Here is a 23642-nt window from a genome sequence, read left to right on the forward strand (position 1 = left end):
CACTTATTTGGACAGGTAAACAGTTTGCAGCAAAGGTCCAACTTCATCTGATGAATATGAATGAAATAGAGTGATTTTAGGAAAATTAAAAATTCTTTAACGATGATCTAGCATCACACAGTAACTTTCTGCAATTACTCTTTATTTTAAATTGTTGAAAGGAAAGGTTCTTAAAAGGAAAGATTCTTAAAAGGAAAGATTCTGGCCCTTTGGAAGGAAGGAAGGAAACGTTTTAACGACGTACTCAACTCATTTCATTTATGGTTATATGGCATCAGACATATGATTAAGGACCACACAGATATAGGAGAAAATCCAGTGTCGCCACTTCATGGGCTACTCTTTTCGATTAGCAGCAAGGGATCTTTTATATGCACCATCCCATAGACAGGACAGCACATACCACGGCCTTTGATGTACCAGTCATGGTGCATTGGCTGGAGCGAGAAATAGCCCAATGGGCCTACTGATGGGGACCGATCCCAAACCGACCGCGCATCAAGCGAGCACTTTACCACTGGGCTACCTCTCGTTCCCTGGCCCTTTGGAAGCGCTATCCAACTGGATTTATCACCATTAAAACAGATGTATAGCCTCAGTGAGAAACTCACCATAACGCCATGGTCTCCTTTGAATCCTCTCAGACCTGGAGGTCCTGGGTTACCCTGAAAACAAACAAACAAACACGGTTATTTTAAATCAGTGGTAATAAAACAAACCCTGATCCTAATGTATATTCTCATTATTAGGACCGTATAAATGTATAAATGTACTGATGAATCACAGAGGAGAAAAAAAAAACCCAATAATAATAATTTAAATTAGTTTTAAAAACTTTTAAAAATGCTATTTTGGTTTCACATACATTGAGATTAACATTCATACTCTGAACTACAAATCAAATTTTATTGATCTAGGACTTAAGTTTGTAAGAAATGTAGCTAAGTGCAAAACCGTAACATTAAGCTAAATGCAAAAGTTGATGTCATATTGCTTCTGTATTTGATATCGAAAAAGTAATATTTAACATAATATTATTCATTACAAGTAATGAGCTTTTAGTTTTTAAAAATCAATGTTCCATATAATTACTTGTTTGTCTTTCTGTGTCTTTGATTCACATTTGTTTTTCCTCTGTGCATTAGTAAATTATGTTCAATAACAAAAAAGTGATAATACAATTTTCAAGTACAATAAAGTACACTTATAACGAACATGCTTAGAACGAACTACGCCAACGAACTGATCGTGAAGTCCCCTTTTATCTCCCTATACATTAATAACCAACTTGTACAAATGTGTACAACGAACGACTGCTATAACAAACTAGCTATCATGATTCTGTCTCGTTCATTATAAGAGTACTTTACTGTATAGTTTTTGAATATTTCTTCTTCTTTACCTTATCTCCTTCAAATCCTGGCGGTCCAACTGGGCCTGCTGGACCTCTGTAACCCTGGAACACAAAGAATACATGTAAATAGAGGGCCATAACTTACACACCATGCTTAACATATTTCTTATCATCTTTAATCTATCAGAATCTGATATTTAACTTGTAAAATGTTCATGAAACTACTATACTACCATAGTTAAAAAGTTAAAGTTTTGTTTTGTTTAACAACACCACTGGAGCACATCGATTAATTGATCATCGGCTATTTGGATGTCAAATATTTGGTAATTCTGACTCGTAGTTATCAGAGAAAACCTGCAACATTTTTCCTAATGCAACATGGGATCTTTTATATGCATTTTCCCACAGACAGGAAAACACATATGATGGCCTTTGTCCAGTTGTGGTGCACTGGTTGGAATGAAGTACTACCATAGATGCATGTATGCTTTCAGAAATAAAATACAGGCAATTTGTGTTTAGTCAAACTTTAGTCTAACTCCAGAAGAAAGTAATCACAGCAGGATGTTTTAATATCTACAACCATTATGCAGGTGAATTCATTATCTGTATATTAGTTACTTTTGTGGGTACCTGTATCTTACACACTAAATTAATCCAATTTGTTTTAATAATCTGGGTATTTTTTTACTTTACAGGTAAACAAAATCTGTGAAAACAGGTAAGATCAACTTACAAGTGAATGTGTCTAAGTCACAGTCAAACTTTCGAAAACTTGCAATGTATTTCCACTAAAGAAAGTTAAAATTTGTCTTGTTCAATGACACCACTAGAGCACATTGATTTATTAATCATTGGCTATTGGATGTCAAACATTTGGTAATTTTGACGTATAGTCTTAGAGAGAAAACCTGCTACATTTTTCCATTAGTAACAAGAGATCTTTTATATGCACCATCCCACAGTCAGGATAGCACATACCACTGCCTTTGACTCGACTGACACTTTACCACTGAGATACATCCTGCCTTCTTCCACTAAAGAAGTGTTTAGTTAAAATGAAATCTGGGAAATAGCTATGATCTAAAAGATCATGACTGTTTGACGCACAATCAGTTTACACTGTGTGTGACAATATACTTACTGGTCCTCCTCTAGGTCCTGGTGAGCCTGGGGTTCCAGGGACTCCTTCAACTCCCTAAGGGAAACACAAAATACGTATATTAATTTCTACACATTTCACAGGCATGTTGTTTTATACGGTGAAATAATTTTTGTTCATGGTTGTTTGTATACTTGCATATAATTCCTGTTGTTTTATACTGTGAAATCACTTTTGTTCATGGTTGTTTGTATACTTGCATATAATTCCTGTTGTTTTATACTGTGAAATCACTTTTGTTCATGGTGGTCTACTTAGTTTTTCATGTGGTGCAGTCAACGAATATAAGAACACAATAAAAAATATAATACATGTGAATATATGATACAAATTTCTACTACCGTTTTGATCCATGAATTTAAGTACTCAATGAAAAACCACAAAAATGTAAGCCCATGAAAATAAAGGAATTTACAGTGACTTTTTTAAAATACAAATACAAACTTTAAATGTTTACTCTTTTTTCTCTTACTTTTATTTATATGATTTGATTTCACACTGAAAAATAAAAAAAATTATAAAATATATATTTATATCTATATTGTTACAAAGTTTTAAAGATATGAAATAACTTATAATTTATAGCAATTAATATATTTATTATAGTGACAAAGATTATTTTGTTTAACATAATATTTTATTTCCGAGGTTTAAAGCAATAAACCACTGTTGTTTAAAAACCCACCATATCTCCCTTCTCTCCTCTCTTTCCTCGTGCTCCAGGAAGACCAGGAATACCCTGAAAAAACAACACACAAAGAGTTCGTATACTTGACACATAACATAATGCAACCTTATTTCACTGAAGGAAACAAGACTTTGTATATTTAACACATTACATGATTTATTAAGTACTGGAAGAAAAAAAACTAAACTACTGCTTAAATATCATCATACTATAACACATTTGGTTTTCTTTTTAATTCTGTTTTTTCGTTTTACATTACAGACATGGTAATCACTGCCACAACATAGACAAATCTTGTTTTTATGCCTTAACAAATATTCTAGATATTGTTATTTTATTTAATTATCTTGGACATATATGAAAATTATATATCAACCTTCTACAAATGAAAATAATTGTGTGAAAGAGATATGTAAAAGAAATATAATAACTTACTTGTGTGCCAGTTGGTCCAGCAACTCCCTGTTCACCTTGAGATCCCTTCTCTCCCTACAAACAAATGTCACAAATACAATATGCACTGTACCATGCTCTGGGTGTTTTCCCATTGACAAACATGTGTGGTAAATGTCTATAACTGCACACTTTTTAAAGCCCACCTCTCACCAAGCCAAACATTTATTTGTATTATGCATGGTTATTTGCACACTTTCAATGTCTTGATTGACAGCTGTGCATTCAGGACTATTGGTTGTCAATTAAAATTTCAAAAATATGCAAATAACAATGCATACCACTTGTAAGTTTATGTGGTAGCTTTAACTTATTTAAAAAGCCAAAAAACCCAACAAAAAAACCTTTTAAATATTGTTTGACAAAATTTCATAACAGGAATTCATAAATATCAGACTGATTATGAATATAAAACATTTCTTTTAAAAACTATAAATTATAATTGATTTAAATTATTTTTTCATATAACAATTAAAAAGAAATTCAAAGAAACGTATTTCAATGCATGTTATCAGTATTAGATATCTTAGCATGTCTATAGCTTGTTACTAGCAGGTAGTCAATTTAGATAGGTATTGTCTGTTAGAAAATCCACATTCAAAAGAAATTTTTAATAAGCATTGTTTAACTCAGACCAACATTTGAAGTGTTAGTGCCAGGCAAAATGCTTTTACTAGTATATGTAAAGGTGACACTAACCTACAAATAGCAAAATAAACACTATTATCAATATAAATACACATTAAATATTACTGAATAAAATCGTAAATACAAAATCTCCTCAATACATTCAACAGGTAATAAACTTTAGAGGTTGTACTATACCAAATAAAATCCAATAAGTGACCATGTTAACGTTTTTGTTTAAAAACACTATATGCAATATATCAACCAAAGTATGACACATAAATATCAGTGCTAAACCCCTACCTCAAAGTATAAACTGAATAAAATGGTACCTTTAATGGCTTGATATTACTGGATGTTTTTATAACACCCTAGTTTTGTACAATTCTGGGGGTTTTACAGGTACCCCATACATGTTTCAAGCACAAGGCTGCTTGACACAGTGGTACTAGATGAAATAAAATTGCATTTTTTTTCTCCAGATGAAACTAATTTTTTTTTTTTTTTACAAAAAACAGTCACATTTATCACCAATAGCAGGACTTGTAGTATTAATTGCTCTAACAAAAGTTAGGTGCACATTAAACTTTGGTTTAGTACTACCAATAGATTGGCATCAAGAACAAGGGAGGTAATTTCATAGTGCTGTTGTCAGTAAACTAGAGTTATTCTTACTGGTGGTCCTATTTCTCCTTTGCCTCCACCGACTCCTCTTTCACCAGGAGTACCCTGAAAATACAAACAAACTTTAAATAACAGCATGATACTAAACCAAAAAAATCATGTGAAATACTGAAAAATAGTCTAAATAAGAGCACAGTATTATGATATACAAAAACACACATGATGGTAAAGTTGAAATAAAAACAGCTTGATCCTATAGACAAATTTATTGGCCAGTGACGTCAAAGTACTGTGCGCGGCCATGTTTAGAATCACATGATCGGTCCGTCATTAAGGGAGTGAAACTCGCACAATAATAACATGTGAAGGCATTGCATCTGGGTGCATTTTCAGTATTTATTACCTTTTTAGTACATTTTGTGAAAGCAAAACCAGTATGTCGAATAATACAACCTCATTTAAAGATTGTATATTTATATCAAAGTTGGTGGAAGTGTATTAATAATTAAAAACGTAAATAATAAAGCATATCTATATACACGCGAATATATTAAAGCATAATGAATAATTTAAACTTATGCAAGCAAATATAATTTCCCTGGACACTTGTATAGCCTAATATATTGAACTTTAAAACAATATCTTAGCCTCAGCGGACAAGGGTATCAGATAAAATGGGTTCTGTTTGTAACTAGCTAGTAGGCCCTGTATAGAAAATGTTATGACTAAGCAGAGGCGCATTTTCGGGGTAATTTAGTGTTGTATATTGTGGATGATTATTTTTTTTTTAAATTTTCCAAGAAACAAAAGATAATAATTTTTAAAATATATATTATAATTATAAAATAATAACAGATAAATAAATAAATAAATTATTTTTTATTTTATTTATTTTATTATTTATTATTATTATTATTATTATTATTATTATTATTATTATTATTATTATTATTATTATTATTATTATTACAAAAATTAATAACTATACAACTTTTTTCCCAACGAAATGGGTTGTGCGATTTTCGACGTGGCATGCATGCATGTTACGTCAGTAAATTATTTATTTATCATTTTATCGCACACATTTAACACCATAATAACTCGTATGTATATATAAAAAAAATAAAAATAAAAAAAAATAAAAAAAAATAAGAGATAAATATTTGGCAGTGTTAACTGCGCCCCACTTCAACCCCAAGTGATCACATCTGGAATATACCAGAGCTAATAATAGTAACAGCTAAACGTTAACATCTACTCTAGAGTCGAGATCCAAGGTCAGTCTTTCTTTTTTTTTTAAATGGTACACCACATTTTTTACAAATGTACATAATTGAAATACTTTTCTATATTTTAGGATGCATTCAGTAAAGTTTCACTTAATAATCATCAAAATTATTTACACTTGCGTGTATTTAATTTATTCGCTATGCTTTTGTATTGGCATGTATAGATGCTTTATTATTTAGGTTTTTAATCATTCACAGATTTCCACCGATATTGATATGAATACACAATCTTTAAATGAGGTTGAATTATCCGAGAGACTGGTTTTGCTTTTGCAAAACGTTCCAAAAAAGTCATTAAGACAGAAATTGCACCCAGCTGCAATGCCATCACATGTTATTGTTGCGTGAATTTCACTCCCTTAATGGCGGCTGTACAGTTACGCCATCTATCGACATCGTCATAAACTGCTGGGCGACAATCAGAAAAACCCGTCTATATGTATGTCAATTGATAAGAAATATAACGCATTTCCTCTAATAAGTGCCAGGCCTCAAATAACCGCCGGCCTCCAATAAGTGCCGGGTCTGTAACACTTTGCAACAAAATAAACACTGGGCCTCTAATAAATGCCAGGTAAGACAGCCGAAAACTGATTACACTCTGGCATAATTTAGGCATTTAGGCACTTTATGTGGACAAATAATATTAATTTGTTCTTTGTTTTGTTAAAGTTTAAAGTTTTGTTACAGTTCGAAATTAAAGTTTAAAACTAAATATAATTTTCTAGTTTTTAGCTTTAATTTCAAAAATTTGTTTGAAAAAATAAAGACCGGGTCTTTAGTAATGCCAGTCTCTAAGAAGTGTCAGATCTGCTACCATTATGTAATTAATATAAGTACCCAAGCGCTTATTAGAGGAAATATGGTATACTCGAGAAATGAAAAGTTTTACAATCATACAGATGGACAGACGGAAAGACGGATGGACAACACCGAACCATAATATGCCCCATAAAAAATGGGCAGGTAAAGTCTATTGAGGGTGATTGATCCCGCCACTTCATGAACTATTGTCAGACATGTGGTTAAAGACCATACAGATAATTAGTGAAAACACCTGTTGCCACCACTCCATGGGCTACTCTTTTCAATTAGCAGCAAGGGATCTTTTATAAGTACCATCCCAGGAAGTACATATCATGGCCTTTGTTACACCAGTTGTGGAGCATTGACTGAAACAAGAAATAGCCCAATGGACCAACTGACAAGGATCAATCTTAGACCAACTATGGATCAATGAGTGCTTTACCACTGGCCCCTAATAATGACTAAGGACTATAGTGACACTGTTAACATACATGGGGTCCTGGAAATCCTCGAATAATGACAGAGGACCTAACTACAATGACACTGTTAACATATCCGTGGTCCTGGAAATCCCTTAATAATGACCTAGGACTACAAAGACACTTGTTAACATACCCATGGTCCTGAAAATCCTCTAATAATGACCTAGGATTATAAAGACACTGTTAACATACCCATGGTTCTGGAAATCCCTTAATAATGACAGGGGACTACAAAGATACTGTTAACATACCTGTGGTCCTGGAAATCTCCTAATAATGACCTAGGACTACAAAGACACTTGTTAACATACCCATGGTTCTGGAAACCCTCTAATAATGACAGAGGACGTAGGACTACAAAGACACTGTTAACATACCCGCTGTCCTGGAAACTATCTTTCTCCTAAAAATCCCCTAATAATGACTGAGGATCATAAAGACACTGTTAACATACCTGTGGTCCTGAAAACCCTCTTTCTTCTGGAAATCTCCTAATAATGACTAAGGATTATAAAGACATTGTTAACATACCCATGGTCCTGAAAATCCCTTAATAATGACAGGGGACTACAAAGATACTGTTAACATACCTGTGGTCCTAGAAATCTCCTAATAATGACCTAGGACTACAAAGACACTTGTTAACATACCCATGGTTCTGGAAACCCTCTAATAATGACAGAGGACGTAGGACTACAAAGACACTGTTAACATACCCGCTGTCCTGGAAACTATCTTTCTCCTAAAAATCCCCTAATAATGACTGAGGATCATAAAGACACTGTTAACATACATGTGGTCCTGAAAACCCTCTTTCTTCTGGAAATCTCCTAATAATGACTAAGGATTATAAAGACACTTTTAACATACCCATGGTCCTGGAAATCCCCTAATAATGACTGAGGACTACAAAGACACTGTTAACATACCCATGGTCCTGGAAATCCCCTAATAATGACTGAGGACTACAAAGACACTGTTAACATACCCATGGTCCTAGAAATCTCCTAATAATGACTAAGGATTATAAAGACACTTTTAACATACCCATGGTCCTGGAAATCCCCTAATAATGACCTAGGATTATAAAGACACTGTTAACATACCAATGGTCCTGGAAATCCCCTAATAATGACTGAGGACTACAAAGACACTGTTAACATACCCGTGGTCCTGGAAATCCCCTAATAATGACTGAGGACTACAAAGACACTGTTAACATACCCCTGGTCCTGGAAATCCCCTAATAATGACTGAGGACTACAAAGACACTGTTAACATACCCATGGTCCTGGAAATCCCTTAATAATGACAGGGGACTACAAAGATACTGTTAACATACCTGTGGTCCTGGAAATCTCCTAATAATGACCTAGGACTACAAAGACACTTGTTAACATACCCATGGTTCTGGAAACCCTCTAATAATGACAGAGGACGTAGGACTACAAAGACACTGTTAACATACCCGCTGTCCTGGAAACTATCTTTCTCCTAAAAATCCCCTAATAATGACTGAGGATCATAAAGACACTGTTAACATACCTGTGGTCCTGAAAACCCTCTTTCTTCTGGAAATCTCCTAATAATGACTAAGGATTATAAAGACATTGTTAACATACCCATGGTCCTGAAAATCCCTTAATAATGACAGGGGACTACAAAGATACTGTTAACATACCTGTGGTCCTAGAAATCTCCTAATAATGACCTAGGACTACAAAGACACTTGTTAACATACCCATGGTTCTGGAAACCCTCTAATAATGACAGAGGACGTAGGACTACAAAGACACTGTTAACATACCCGCTGTCCTGGAAACTATCTTTCTCCTAAAAATCCCCTAATAATGACTGAGGATCATAAAGACACTGTTAACATACATGTGGTCCTGAAAACCCTCTTTCTTCTGGAAATCTCCTAATAATGACTAAGGATTATAAAGACACTTTTAACATACCCATGGTCCTGGAAATCCCCTAATAATGACTGAGGACTACAAAGACACTGTTAACATACCCATGGTCCTGGAAATCCCCTAATAATGACTGAGGACTACAAAGACACTGTTAACATACCCATGGTCCTGGAAATCTTCTAATAATGACTAAGGATTATAAAGACACTTTTAACATACCCATGGTCCTGGAAATCCCCTAATAATGACCTAGGATTATAAAGACACTGTTAATATACCAATGGTCCTGGAAATCCCCTAATAATGACTGAGGACTACAAAGACACTGTTAACATACCTGTGGTCCTGGAAATCCCCTAATAATGACTGAGGACTACAAAGACACTGTTAACATACCCGTGGTCCTGGAAATCCCCTAATAATGACTGAGGACTACAAAGACACTGTTAACATACCCGTGGTCCTGGAAATCCCCTAATAATGACTGAGGACTACAAAGACACTGTTAACATACCCGTGGTCCTGGAAAGCCTCTTTCTCCTGGAAATCCTCCATGTCCTGGCGGTCCAGGGGGACCTGGATTACCGGACAGACCAGCTGGTCCCTAAAACATGAGATAACTAGGGTCAATCAACAATATACATGGTCAGTGTTCAACAAGATTTATATTCCATATTACACACTTTAAATCAAAGGTACATTCCAGCACATGTTCAGGAATTTATCCAGGGACAAGTCTAGATTATGGAGAGCAAAGTTTCTAGAGGGGTCGAGTTATGCTTCTCCGGAAAATACATTAAAAAAATGAAAATTTCCTTGAGCAGGGGGGTTTCAACCCTCAAAACCCACCCCTTACACACATGCCTGACATTATAAGCAATATGTGGGGGTTTTCTGGTTATAGTTAAAAATATTGTTAAATAGAAATCTTTCTAGGCATGAAATTCAATAAGATTAATATGTTGACTATTAAACATTTAATGAAGTGGTTGCTTTTGTTTTTATTATGATATTTGTGAATTTGATATTTATTAGTTGTTTTCATAGTGTTTAAATTATATTAGATTTTTCACATCTATTAATAAAACAGTGGTATTTTAATGTACCATTCATAATACCATATAGTATATCAATCTGTGATGCTAATGTAGACATAGGGTGCACATTTTCTAGGTCTTCTCACTATTCACATTGTTGGTTTAAATACCATTTGGTCATTTTGAATATCATTTGGCAATTTTGACTACGGTACCATTTCGTAATTTTTTTAACAAGTCACCTGGTATACTGACCACCTGTATGCACATATCTCATGTATTTTAACCTCCTACAAAAGTATCCTCCTCATGAAAGTTATTTTATTAAGGATACGTTTTTAAACTACCAGTACATGTAGATATATAACTGGAGATCAGTGGAATTTCTAAAACATATATTCCATTACTAAAATAATAAATAACTCACTGGATGACATATTAATATGCCTATATCCAATTACGGTTCAAGCACGTCTATCCTGGGCACAATCTCTGACTTACTTAAATAATAAATAACTAACTGGATTGGATTGGATAACATGTTAACATGTCTATATCCAATTACAGTTCAAGCACGTCTCTCCCGGGTACAATCTCTGACTTCACCAGTGACTGGGTCCGGGACAGAAGGGAGGTGGGGTGGGGGGAGTGATTTGGAAATGGACCAAATTTTGGAATAGCAATTAGTGAAAAAGATATATTTTGACTGCTCGGTAGAATATTTATATAATTTATTTGGAGCATTTTGGTAGGACAGTCCAAAAATAAATGGAGAATCAGACTATTTATATGTAATAATATAAAAATAACTCACCGAATCTCCTGGTTTTCCTCGTGGTCCTGGTAGACCGGTATCACCAGGTGGTCCCTGAAATAAGAATTAAATTAGCTGTAATACATTTCCAATGAAAACCAGCATTCTGAGAGTACTGTTAAAACAATACATGTCCCCTACCAGGCCCAACAATTTTTTGTATCTCCTAAATTCAAGGGCCATAACTCTGTGAAAAGTGGATAAATCGCCATGAAAGTCAAACTTGATTTGTAACAGTACATGATAAAGATATACATTAAAAAAATCAGCTCATTATCTTGAGGCATTGTGAAAAACAAGTCTGGAAAACTATATGTCAGACAGAAGAACAGACAGAGGGATGGAGACAAAACTTATCATCGACTAATAAAAGCAATCTTTTAAGAACCCTCAGCCTTATTCCTACAATTATTTACAAATGTTAAGACATATTTGATATTTTGTATTTCATACTGTCGAATGAAAACTCTTGTTATATGCATATTCAACAATCTGTATTCATATTAGCCAATCAAAATTTGTCTGATATTCATAATCAATAAACTGTGTTTTGAAAGCAGCCAATCAAAATTATTGTGACATGCATATGTCACAGATTGGATCTTAAATTGGCAAATGAAAATTCCTCAACTGAAACAATAAATTATAAATATTCTGAACTACTTACTGGGTTTCCGGGTACTCCCCTGTCTCCTGGTTGTCCTGGCTCACCATTAATTCCCTGCCAAAGGGAAAACATAATTCAGCATATACAGTCAATATTTTAAATTTTAATGTACTACAAATATATATGCATTGGTTACGTCATAAAAGTGAAACCCTCACCCACTACCAACACTGGTCGGGCTGCTTATGCTGCCAGCATGGTCAACCCCCTTTCCCCTTCACCCCAATTTTTGACACTTGCGCCCATGACAGGTGTGTGCTACAACAGCTTGCTCTGAATGTGCATGTTAAACACTATGATCATAACCATAAAAGTGAAATCATAAAAAATATATAAATAAGTTTTAAAATAGTGTTGGAAGCACCTTTCTGCATTACCAATGGTCTTGATTCAAATATTATTGAATAATATTCTCACTGATCACAGATTTTGAATATTTAAGCAATTTGTTTTCTTTAGTTTTTTATCTCCATTTAATTTGCTAACTCCAGGACCCTGTTTTATGAAGTGATCTTAATGCTAAGATCACCTTAAATGCATATGGCAGCTATGCACTTATGGTGATCTTAGTGCTAAGATTGCTTTGTAAAACGGTGCCCAGAACAATATACATTATATATTATGATGTTGCACTTATTGTAAAGCACATCTATTAAAATATACATGTGAACACATTCCCAACTTTTCAAATTGTTTTCAAAGAGAATAAGCAAATAGAAAATGTCAAAGGTAAATGTTGTAAATGTTTCAGTTTCAACTCACAGCAGGTCCCATAACTCCGATCGGTCCTGGTTGACCTGGAGGTCCTGGGAGACCCTACAAACAAAACAAAATGGAAGAGATTGTTTTTTAATAACACCAATTATTATATAACATTTATTGAAATATCTTAAATTATCAGTGAAATAAAAGTGTTATCAATCACTCAGTGATGATAACACATTTTAGAGTGAAGATTTCACTATTTCACTCTAAAATGTGTTATCATCACTGTAGAAAGTGTTATCTTCACTGTAAGAAAGCCGGAACTATTTTGCTGCTGGCATTTTAAAAATAAAGGTAAATTGCCAAAAGTTCTATAATAAATTTTATGTTTTTTATCAGACATGATTTATATCTCATGTTGTGAAGTTTACAATCATATCACACTCGTGATTGCAAACTTCACTTGATGAGATATCAATCATATTTGACAAAAAACATGAAATATCTTCCATATAAATTATTTGTTTACTGAAATTAATTAAATGGTGCAAAAAGAACCCAAAATACATTAATTATACATGTATAATGTATCATACTATACAAGATGAAATAAAAAAAAAAATATAATTACATCTATAGCATCAATTTCTTTCTCGCTGCAGTTTTTACAGTAAAACTTATTATGTCCATATGTATGAAAGAATTACAAAACTCCTTTCATATTTCAAAAAAACAACAACACCCAAACTTGAGTTCTCTGTCATATAAAACTGCAGTAAATTTGTTGATAAGTTTATTTATAATTATATTAAACAAAGCTAAGCTTTCACTACAAACTCACTTACCGACTCACCACGATCACCGTTCAGTCCAGGGAAACCATCCTTTCCTGGCAAACCCTAGGGAAAAACACACAATCATCAAGATAAGCATTACAATTGTAAGTAGAATTTCACTATTTAATCCTGGAATTTCTATTTCATCATTCTAGTATAGTCAGCAGATGAAGCTGCATTGTAAAGCAATAAAAGATCGCTGTGTTTCTCATTAAACACAGTGATGAACACATGCAGATCAACATTTTAATATGAAATTTCTTTTTATTGAACCTTTCATATACAAACACACTCATTTCATTTCAACTTATTTTCGTGCTTATATCCAATTAAAGTTCAAGCACGCTGTCCTGGGCACACAGCTCAGCTATCTGGGCTGTCTGTCCAGGACAGTGGGTTAGTTGTTAGTTGGTTAGTGGTTAGTAAGAGAGAAGAGGGTGTAGTGGCCATACACCTACCCATTGAGCCCTTAAGAACTCGCTCTGGGTTGGAGCCGGTATCGGGCTGCGAACCCTGTACCTACCAGCCTGTAGTCCGATGGCTTAACCACGACGCCACCGAGGCCGGTCAAACACACTTACTGGCTTGGTGAAGTCAAAAGTTGGAGCATGTTTAATTCATACCCATATAAAATTTTAAATATTAATATATTTAAAAATAAATTAGCATATGAATATGTTTTAATCCATAATTAGAAAAATAAAACAACCAAAATCTTCTTTTAAAAAAAAAAATTGTTACAACTTTATTTAAAAATATTTTTTTTACAACTTTATTTAAAAAAAAAAGTACAGTATTTTATTTAATTTCTTTTCTATCTCTACCTTGTGTATATCACAGAAAGTAAAGCTATATATACTTACAGGTCCTCCTGGTGGTCCCATCAGTCCTGGGGGTCCAGGCAAACCTTGAATACCCTGTTCGCCCTGAAAACCGGGGGGTCCTGATTGACCAGGCTCACCCTTAGGTCCAAATGGACCAGGGATGCCCTGTTTGCCCCTCTCTCCTCGCTGTCCCTGTAGTTAGAAAATTAAGTGTTACTTTACATAAGATCAATATCTGCATATTAATGTCGGTTACTACTATTTGCAACAATTATTAAATTAGAAATGGAAGATTAGTACCATAAAGTAAAATAGGAGATTATGAATTTTTTTTTTTAATCATATCATATTTTTATCACTTCATTTTAAAAACAAAAGGTTAGCCCAATATTTGAAAACCTGCTCAATAATTAAAGAAACAACATTAAACTTCAGGTAATAATGTATTATACTAAATATCTACATGTATTTAATAGGATTATTCACTGTTATTCGATATGGTTTTCATTTTGTGTGCAATATGTAATGACTATGATTACTGGTATATAAACAGGTAAATGTGCTTAGGGGGGTGGGGGGTGGATTGGAGGTTGAACCCCCCTGCCCATGCACATTTTCTTCTTTTTTTTCTATGTATTTTCTGGGAAAACATGATCCACCCCTCCCCTAAAAACTTTGCTTGCTATTCTAAACCCTCTCCAGCACAATTTCCTGCACATGTGCCTGATAATTATATTGACGTTTTTTTCATGGCATACTTACCCTCATTCCTGGTTCTCCTCTCTCTCCTATTTGGCCAGGCAATCCCTATTTCAGAAAATAGAAAAAACCCAACATACTTAGTATTTATTATACAACATTAGATGTCACAATTTAGTATGTTTGAAAAACAATTAAATAAATGGACAATATTTAATCGTCTTAAAAAATAATTAATACGGAGAATGGTTTAATCATTTTTAAAAATAATTAACAACTAAAATAGCATTAAAATATAATTATAATAAATGATATGAGTGTCAAATTAAGATAAATGTGTCTACATGCCTACTAAAAAAATATTATTAAAATATGCTTTAACAAAACAAAAAAAAGCCATTTCATTTTTATTTAATACAAATATTAAAATTTAGTTTAAAAAAAGAGAAAAATTCAGTGTTACCGGCTTTCCTCTGGAGCCTCGTCTACCGCGTCTTCCATTCCGACCTCGACTTCCCTGGAATGAACAATACATTAGACAAAAGTTGGAAAATATATTTAACATAGTAACAAGAATTCTGTGGAATTAAATGTCTCGCCTACTATAAACATTTTAGGTGCACTGTGATAAACATCCATACTGTAAATCAAGTTTCATTGATCTATTTAATTATAGTTTGTAAGAAACAGATCTAAATGTGAAACTTTAACAAAAAACTTTAATGCGAAAGTTGATGCTGTAAAGCAGGAATAAGAATCATAATGTGACATTTAATCAAATAAAAATTGAAATGTAAGTATTAAAGTAACATTTTCACAGAACTGTTAAGAGTTTCTTGTTTAAGTATATTCATTAATACTCTGCCAAAAAAGTGAAATATTTTTTTTCCATATTATTTATTTTAACATAGTTTTCAGCGGCATATCCAGAAAATCCATTTAGGGGGGGCCCCAATGACATGAGGCAGAATGCCAATGGAACTTTGGGGGAGGTTTGGAGCAGATCGTAAAAAAAGAAGAAAATTAATACATAATAAAATTATAACTGTCACAAAATTTAGGAGAGGGTCCAGGCCCCTGCCCCTCCCCCCCCCCTTCCCCCTGATCCGCCACTGGTTTTATTTCTAAACTGTAACATATGTAATTGAAAGGGCTTCCTATTGTCTAATTTAATGTGACAAACCTATAAATGAAATGGTATTTACCTTCTCTCCAATAGGACCAGGATATCCTGGGAATCCTGGGATACCAATTCTACCCTAAAAAAGAAGACAAAAAATATATCAGAATATTAATTTTTATTTAAAATGAAATGTGTTTATCATCAGCAGCATTAACATTATAATCGGCAGCAACATCATCATGAACATCATCAACATTGATATCATTAGCAAAAGCATCAAAATCAACAGTGGCAACATCATCAGTATCATCACCATCAGCATAAATAACATTAGCATCAGCATTAACATATCATCATTAATAACATCAGTATCAGCATCCTCATAACTATAATCATCATCAACACCATCATCATCACCACCACCACCACAACCACCACCATCATCATCAACACCATCATCAACACCATCATCATCACCATCATCATCATCATCATCATCATCAATATAATCACAAGAAGGGAGAATTAACCCTTCTGTGCTCCAGTGTAGATGAGCAATATATGAATATGAATAAAATCATTTCAGTTACCTTTTCTCCCGGTGGTCCTGGAATTCCATTTTCACCAGGTGGGCCATAGTCTCCCTTAGGCCCCTCCACACCTTCAATTCCCGTGGGGCCTGGTGTTCCCTTTATGCCCTTGTCGCCTTTGGTCCCAAAGGATCCTGTGGCCCCATCAAGACCAGGTGCACCCTAAAATTAAATTAAATGATTCATCATTCAATATTATTGCTTGCCTATGAATCCACCTTAAGGTCATGTGGTTAAAAGAAAATTTTAACAAATGTGCATTATATTATGTACTATAGCACAATGTGTATTTTGGTTTCATTTCTGTTTTTATTTAGTATTTATTTTAGTACATGTGTATTTGGTTATGCTATTTATTTCAACATATTAATGTATTCATTATTCATTCATTTATACTTATTTTCGTGCTTATATCCAATTACGGTTCAAGCATGCTGCCCTGGGCATACACCTCAGCTATCTGGGCTGTCTGTCCAGGACAGTGGGTATTAAATGTATTGAATATGTATAACTTAAATTTGGACAATCGGTGATTATGTCCAAGAGCCTCCTCAAAAGCTGACCATGACCTTTTTGAACCTTTGAGAGAAGTTTGATGTTAACTGTATCAAGTCTTATAAAAGTTACCTTGTCTCCCTTATCACCGAACGGTCCTCTTGGTCCACTATCACCCTGTGGAAAAAACATACAAATATAAATTCATTACATTCATTAACGGGACAGATCCTAGTTTCAACCCGTGAAAATTAACACTACGTTTCGTTATTCTACAAACCTGTAACACATTTGGATAAAGTTACAAATGAGTGAAACAAGAGTCTGTGACTTTGAAATGGTGAAATATCTTCTAAAAATAGACTAAAACTCGACTCCCATAACTGTTACTTCTCAGACGCATGTGCATTTAAAAAAATATGAGAAATTCACTTTGTGATATTAAAAACACCACGATGACCAAAAACACTTCGAATGGACAAAAATTGATAATCTAAACCATAAAATCTAGTAAAGTATGATTTCAGTTATCAAAAACGGTTGTAATAGTCAAAAATATGCCTTAGTGTTTAAAAACTAGGGTATGTCCCTTTAAAACATTAATTTATTTATACTAATACATGTACATGTATTATAAAATAATATTGCATTAAATTTTGAAAAAAAACCAGAATCTCAGGAACATCACACATTTCAATGCCTAAAATAAATATTCATTATAGCAAAAATTATATATTATTTTTAATGTCAGTTTAAGATGTAAATTATATTACATTCCATTTTGAAAAGCACAAACTCATGCTATACATTTGTAGCAATGGTCCAGTATGACACATTTGAAAAAATAAAAAAAAGTATCATGAAACACTATGAACCGGGCTACCCTATATGACTTGTTTTTAAGGAATCTACATACATGTGAACCCTGACATTGGAATGATTTTGTTGAATTAAGAAAACCTTCCCAAAACAAAGAGCACAAATGAGGAAAAGACATGTAGACATTCGAAATATTTTTATACATAGGGAATTGTATACCAGGGGTGGGAAAACAAGGAAATCTAGAGTGGTCCCGGAAATTCTTGAAATCCTAGGTTAAAATATGTGCCATCTGACACATTTTGGAAGAAAGGAGGATTAAAATGCAAGGAAACACAATGTTCCATGAGAGGAAAACAGCTGATACGAGGAAAATTCCCATCCCTGGTATACACAACCGCCATTTTGCACTGTATGCACTATATTAAATAATATGTAATATTAAACAAACTTAAAGAAACAACTGTTTTACACCACTGACATTGTCAAAATCTTGTCGGCTTCACAGATTCATTGCATAAGAGTTTTGTTGATGTCATGTGACATGCATCATTCTTGAAAAACAATAGCACGGTTTACAGGTGTATCTGAAGAATGTCAACATTAGACTATGACATACATTTAATCTCTTCACAACAGAAACTGACATGAATACACATGTATTATCATTTGTTGGTTGATTTTGATAATAAATTGAAAAGAGTAAAACATTATTTCATCAAATCAATTGTACATTACAGTGCATTAACAGACCGGTTCATGATTACTCGAGGATAGTCATTTCATTCAACAAGTCTTTAATACAAGCATAATATAAATAATACCTTCACTCCACGTGTTCCTGGGTATCCAATAATTCCTTGAAGTCCCATAGGACCCTGGAAAATATAATTATTTATAAAAATTTGAAAAAAACAACCTGTAGGTAATCTAGGTAGAAATTGGTGTTCTATACACAACAGGAACTAAAATGGATGAATATAATAATGAATGAATGAGTGAATAAAATATTAAATGAATGAATGCATTAATGGATGGATGGATGGATGGATGGATGAATCAACATGAACAAGTTAATGAAAATGAATGAATGAATGAATGCATGAATGAATGGATGGATGAATGAATGAATGGATGAATGGATGAATGAATGAATGAATGAATGAATGAATGAATGAATGAATGAATGGATGAGTCATCTAGCTGGATATTTATTAGGAAGAGTGACATGTCTAATTCTATTAGAATCAAAATATATGAATGAAAGAATGAATGAATGAATGAATGAATGAACAAATTGAAAAATAAATGAATAAATTAACAGGTGAACGAATAAATGAAATGGTAACTGAATGAAGAAATTAAAATATGAATGAATAAGTGCCTGCATAAACAAACAATGAACAAACAAATGAAGGAAGGAAGAAATGAATAATGAAGGAAGCAAGAAAGAAAGGAATGAAGAAATGAATGGACGATTACACGAACGAACGGATGAATAAATCAATCAATCAATTAATTTACAACTTACAGCATCTCCTTTTTGCCCTGATGCTCCCGCTGATCCTGGCTGGCCCTGTAAAAAGTGACAGAGAAAACAAAAGGTTTAAATGGGTGGGGTTTTTTTTCTCAGATCAACAACCTTCACCTTACATCGGCACTAAAAAAAACCTACATCTCAGAAACAGTAATTAGAATTAACTACTTATTGGAATTGAAGAGATACTATTTTATATTATATAAACGACAACTAATAAGGCAATTAGGCAGGGTTCTCTGTGTGTATGACCAATCCACTTAAGGCCCAGACATGTTTAGCCTAGATATAAAGAAGGAAATGTTTTATTTAACGACACACTCAACACATTTTATTTACGGTTATATGTCGTCGGACATATGGTTAAGGACCACACAGATATTGAGGGAGGAAACCCGCTGTCGCCACTTCATGGGCTACTCTTTTCGATAAGCAGCAAGGGATCTTTTATATGCACCATGCCATAAACAGGATAACACATACCACTGCCTTTGATATGCCAGTTGTGGTGCACTGGCTGGAGCGAGAAATAGTCCAATAGGCCTACTGACAGGGATCGATCCCAACCCGACCACACATCAAGTGAACACTTTACCACTGCGCTAAGTCTCGCCCCCCTCTAGATATAAGTTAAGATATATGACAGAAAAGCTGCCCAGGATCAGCTAATATAAAGAAACTATAATTAAATAGGACTGAAAGCATAACTTTAGAGATAAAGTAACTGTGCATATATGATGACTTACAGCTAACAGGAAAACTATATGCAAACAGAAAGTAGCTACAGTGAAACCCCTCTAAATTGGACCCTCTGTAATCTAGAATTCCCTCAAAGTCGGAAGTTTTTCATGGTCCAGTTAGAAATACGAGCACAGAACATAACCTCTCTAAACCAGATACCCTGTTTACTGGACTTTTTTTCTTTGTTCCATGAGTATCCAGTTTAGAGGTATTTCACTGTACTACACCTGACCTTTAAATAGTAACATAATGACTAGTAAAATAATAAATAGTAATATAATAAATAGTAACATAATAAATAGTAATATATTATATAGTAATATAATAAATAGTAATATGATAAATAGTAATTAATAAATAGTAATATAATAAACAGTAATATAATAAACAGTAATATAATAAATAGTAACATAATAAATAGTAATATAATAAATCCATAATAAATAGTAACATAATGAATAGTAATATAATAAATAGTAATACAGCTACTAACCGGTGCTCCTAAAGATCCAGATGCTCCAGGCAGGCCCGGTTTTCCAACAGATCCAGGGATTCCAGCAGGACCAATAGAACCAACTGGACCAGGTGGCCCCTGCAACGTAAAGACCACTCTTCAAAGAGCCATAAATTCTCTTCACATACACATGACTGTTATACAAAGAGCACAGGTAAAGAAATAAATATAAATTCACATTACATTCAGTTCTAGTACATATGTTTGTGTTACACTGCACATTACAACTTACAGAACATACAGTTAATTTATTTTTGTACTCACCACCAAAAAAAAACCCAGTTCCAGAAACGAAATATTATTTTCATAATGACATTGTTCCATGTTTTATTTAAAGTATTTACACATTGAGTATATAAATACATTTTTCAACTATGCATTTTCTTTTTTTCTTTTCTGTGAATATAATTGTAAAAAAAAATTTGATCATGTTTTAACCAGATCTGTAGAACAAGATTGAGATTTTGGTTAATTTACCATCACCATGGATACCAATACTTACAGATGCGCCAGGGGGACCAGGATTCCCTGGGGCACCAGGTGGTCCAAGCGGTCCCTGGAAAATAAAAACAGAATCATTAACAAAAGATGGATTTAAAATGACAACAGGAATTCATTTTCTTTTACTGTAGTTCAAATAATCTTGACAGGGTTTGTAAATGGTTGTAGTTGCGGGTCATTTTAACATGCTCATATACCACGAAGGTTTCAAGCATGTCTGTCCCGGGTCCTGTCCCTGGATAGCCAAGGGACTGACCCAGGACAGATTGAAAATGGTTGTGGGTTGTGGGTAATTTTAACATGCTCATATACCACGAAGGTTTCAAGCATGTCTGTCCCGGGTCCTGTCCCTGGATAGCCAGGGGACTGACCCAGGACAGATTGAAAATGGTTGTGGGTTGTGGGTAATTTTAACATGCTCATATACCACGAAGGTTTCAAGCATGTCTGTCCCGGGTCCTGTCCCTGGATAGCCAGGGGACTGACCCAGGACAGATTGTAAATGAAGAGAGTTTATTCTTTTAATCAAAAAGCAATTTTAATGCTGGATTTTCAAAAATGTTTGTAAAACTGAAATAACCTTTATTGGAAATGAAAACGTATGTGATATTATCTTCTGATATTTGATTACAACTTGGCACCTTTAATGTTTTACAACTGATGGCCTAACTATAATAACTATTATCTATATAATCAATGTTTATGAATCATTAGGCATACATACAGAATTTCCTTTTGGACCATCTCCACCTTCGTTTCCTGGCAAACCCTGAAACACAGTAAATATATCAGTTATTCCATGCTGCACAAGACTGAAACGTTTAACTAAAATATATTTAACATTAAAATAAGCAAAATCACATATGTAAAAGAAATACCCAGTAACACATTTAATTGTTAAACTATCTTGCCCACCCTCCACTGGCGTAGGAAGCGGGGGGAGGGGGGGGGGGGCATGTGGCTCCCCACTTTTGAGATATTTTGCTTTATATTTGCTTTATAATAGTGTAAAAGTGTGTAAATATAAAAGTGTGCCCCCCCCACACACACTTTTTGGCACCTTCCTATGCCACTGCCCTCTTAGTTACTAGTCAAATGCCCTTCTGTGACCACCTACTCAAAACCTAGGCCTCTTTTATGATTATTTGCAAAATGTGGAATATAATGCACAAAAAGTAAATAGAAATACTAAATCAGTGTTGGGCTCATAGTAATATAATGTTCTTATTACTGGTTTTTACAATGTTTATAAAAATAAAATACCCACTATTGTTTGATACATAGGTGGCATGGTGGATTCAAATAATGAATTAAAGTAAGCTTAAAAGTTTAAAGTTTGTTTTGTTTAATTAACAACACCACTAGAGTACATTGATTAATTAATCATCGGCTATTGGATGTCAAACAAATGGTAATTCTGACTTATAGTAACTAAAGTAAGCAAAATAAGGATATGTAAGGAATAATATATTATACACAAAATACATGTTTTTGCTTTTTATTGCACTGATTTATGTATAAGGAAGAATACCGCAGAATTAAATGTCTTGCCTACCATAAACCTTTTTGGTGCACTTTGATGAACATACACAGGTGCAATTATAAACCAAGATTCACTGACCTAGGACTTGTAGTTTGTGAGAAACTGATGTAAATGCGAAACTTCAATGTTAAACTTTAACACAAAAGTTGCTGCCACCATTGGATAATTACTACCCATATCTCGCCTCTTTTCTTCATAAAGTCGAGACAAAACCCCAATGTATTATATGAAATATAGTTAATACAAAGCAAACTCACCGGTGGTCCCACAGATCCCGCTCGTCCTCTTGGTCCCATGAATCCACGGATACCCTGAAAAACAACAAATCAGTTACAATATAAATGTGAAATTTTAGGAAAACACACAATTTTTTTCCTATGATTAACCTAACCTAGTTTAGTTTTCATGTTTATGTCAACCATGAATAGTAGTCGGCCATACTAAAAACGGATGACTACATAAAATATTAACTAATTTTTGAGAAATAAAACGACAAAAAATTTACATCATTTTAGATAGGTTATTGTCAAAAACTTTGACTTACTACATACTTGTACAAGTAAATAATAAGCAAAAATATTATTAAAACACTGTTTTGTAAAGAAATGTTTTAAACTTTATATCATTAAAACACTGTTTTGTAAAGAAATGTTTTAAAATTTACATCACTTAAAAACCCTTGTGTAAAGATGTTTTAAACTCTACATCATTATAACACTGTTTTGTAAAGAAATGTTTAAAACTTTACATCATTAAAGCACTGTATTGTAAAGAAATGTTTTAAACTGT

General features: G+C 33.6%; 1 protein-coding gene across 1 annotated transcript in view; it reads right to left on the reverse strand.

Annotated features, from left to right (window-relative positions):
* LOC121382760 (collagen alpha-1(I) chain-like) overlaps window positions 1-23642 on the reverse strand; it is a 118559-nt gene that overhangs the window by 28326 nt on the left and 66591 nt on the right. The window contains exons 16-38 of the mRNA XM_041512339.1: window positions 23111-23164; window positions 22035-22079; window positions 21312-21365; window positions 20789-20887; window positions 19549-19593; window positions 18842-18895; window positions 17331-17375; window positions 16704-16865; window positions 16196-16249; window positions 15454-15507; window positions 15054-15098; window positions 14331-14483; window positions 13477-13530; window positions 12689-12742; window positions 11927-11980; window positions 11260-11313; window positions 9923-10012; window positions 4963-5016; window positions 3643-3696; window positions 3205-3258; window positions 2502-2555; window positions 1403-1456; window positions 612-665 (exon numbers count right to left, since the gene is read on the reverse strand). Coding sequence (XP_041368273.1) covers window positions 612-665; window positions 1403-1456; window positions 2502-2555; window positions 3205-3258; window positions 3643-3696; window positions 4963-5016; window positions 9923-10012; window positions 11260-11313; window positions 11927-11980; window positions 12689-12742; window positions 13477-13530; window positions 14331-14483; window positions 15054-15098; window positions 15454-15507; window positions 16196-16249; window positions 16704-16865; window positions 17331-17375; window positions 18842-18895; window positions 19549-19593; window positions 20789-20887; window positions 21312-21365; window positions 22035-22079; window positions 23111-23164 — 1494 coding nt within the window. The remainder of the gene's footprint in view (window positions 1-611; window positions 666-1402; window positions 1457-2501; window positions 2556-3204; window positions 3259-3642; window positions 3697-4962; window positions 5017-9922; window positions 10013-11259; window positions 11314-11926; window positions 11981-12688; window positions 12743-13476; window positions 13531-14330; window positions 14484-15053; window positions 15099-15453; window positions 15508-16195; window positions 16250-16703; window positions 16866-17330; window positions 17376-18841; window positions 18896-19548; window positions 19594-20788; window positions 20888-21311; window positions 21366-22034; window positions 22080-23110; window positions 23165-23642) is intronic.

The sequence above is a fragment of the Gigantopelta aegis genome, chromosome 10, assembly GCF_016097555.1.
Source record: "Gigantopelta aegis isolate Gae_Host chromosome 10, Gae_host_genome, whole genome shotgun sequence".
Lineage (NCBI taxonomy): Eukaryota > Metazoa > Mollusca > Gastropoda > Neomphalida > Peltospiridae > Gigantopelta > Gigantopelta aegis.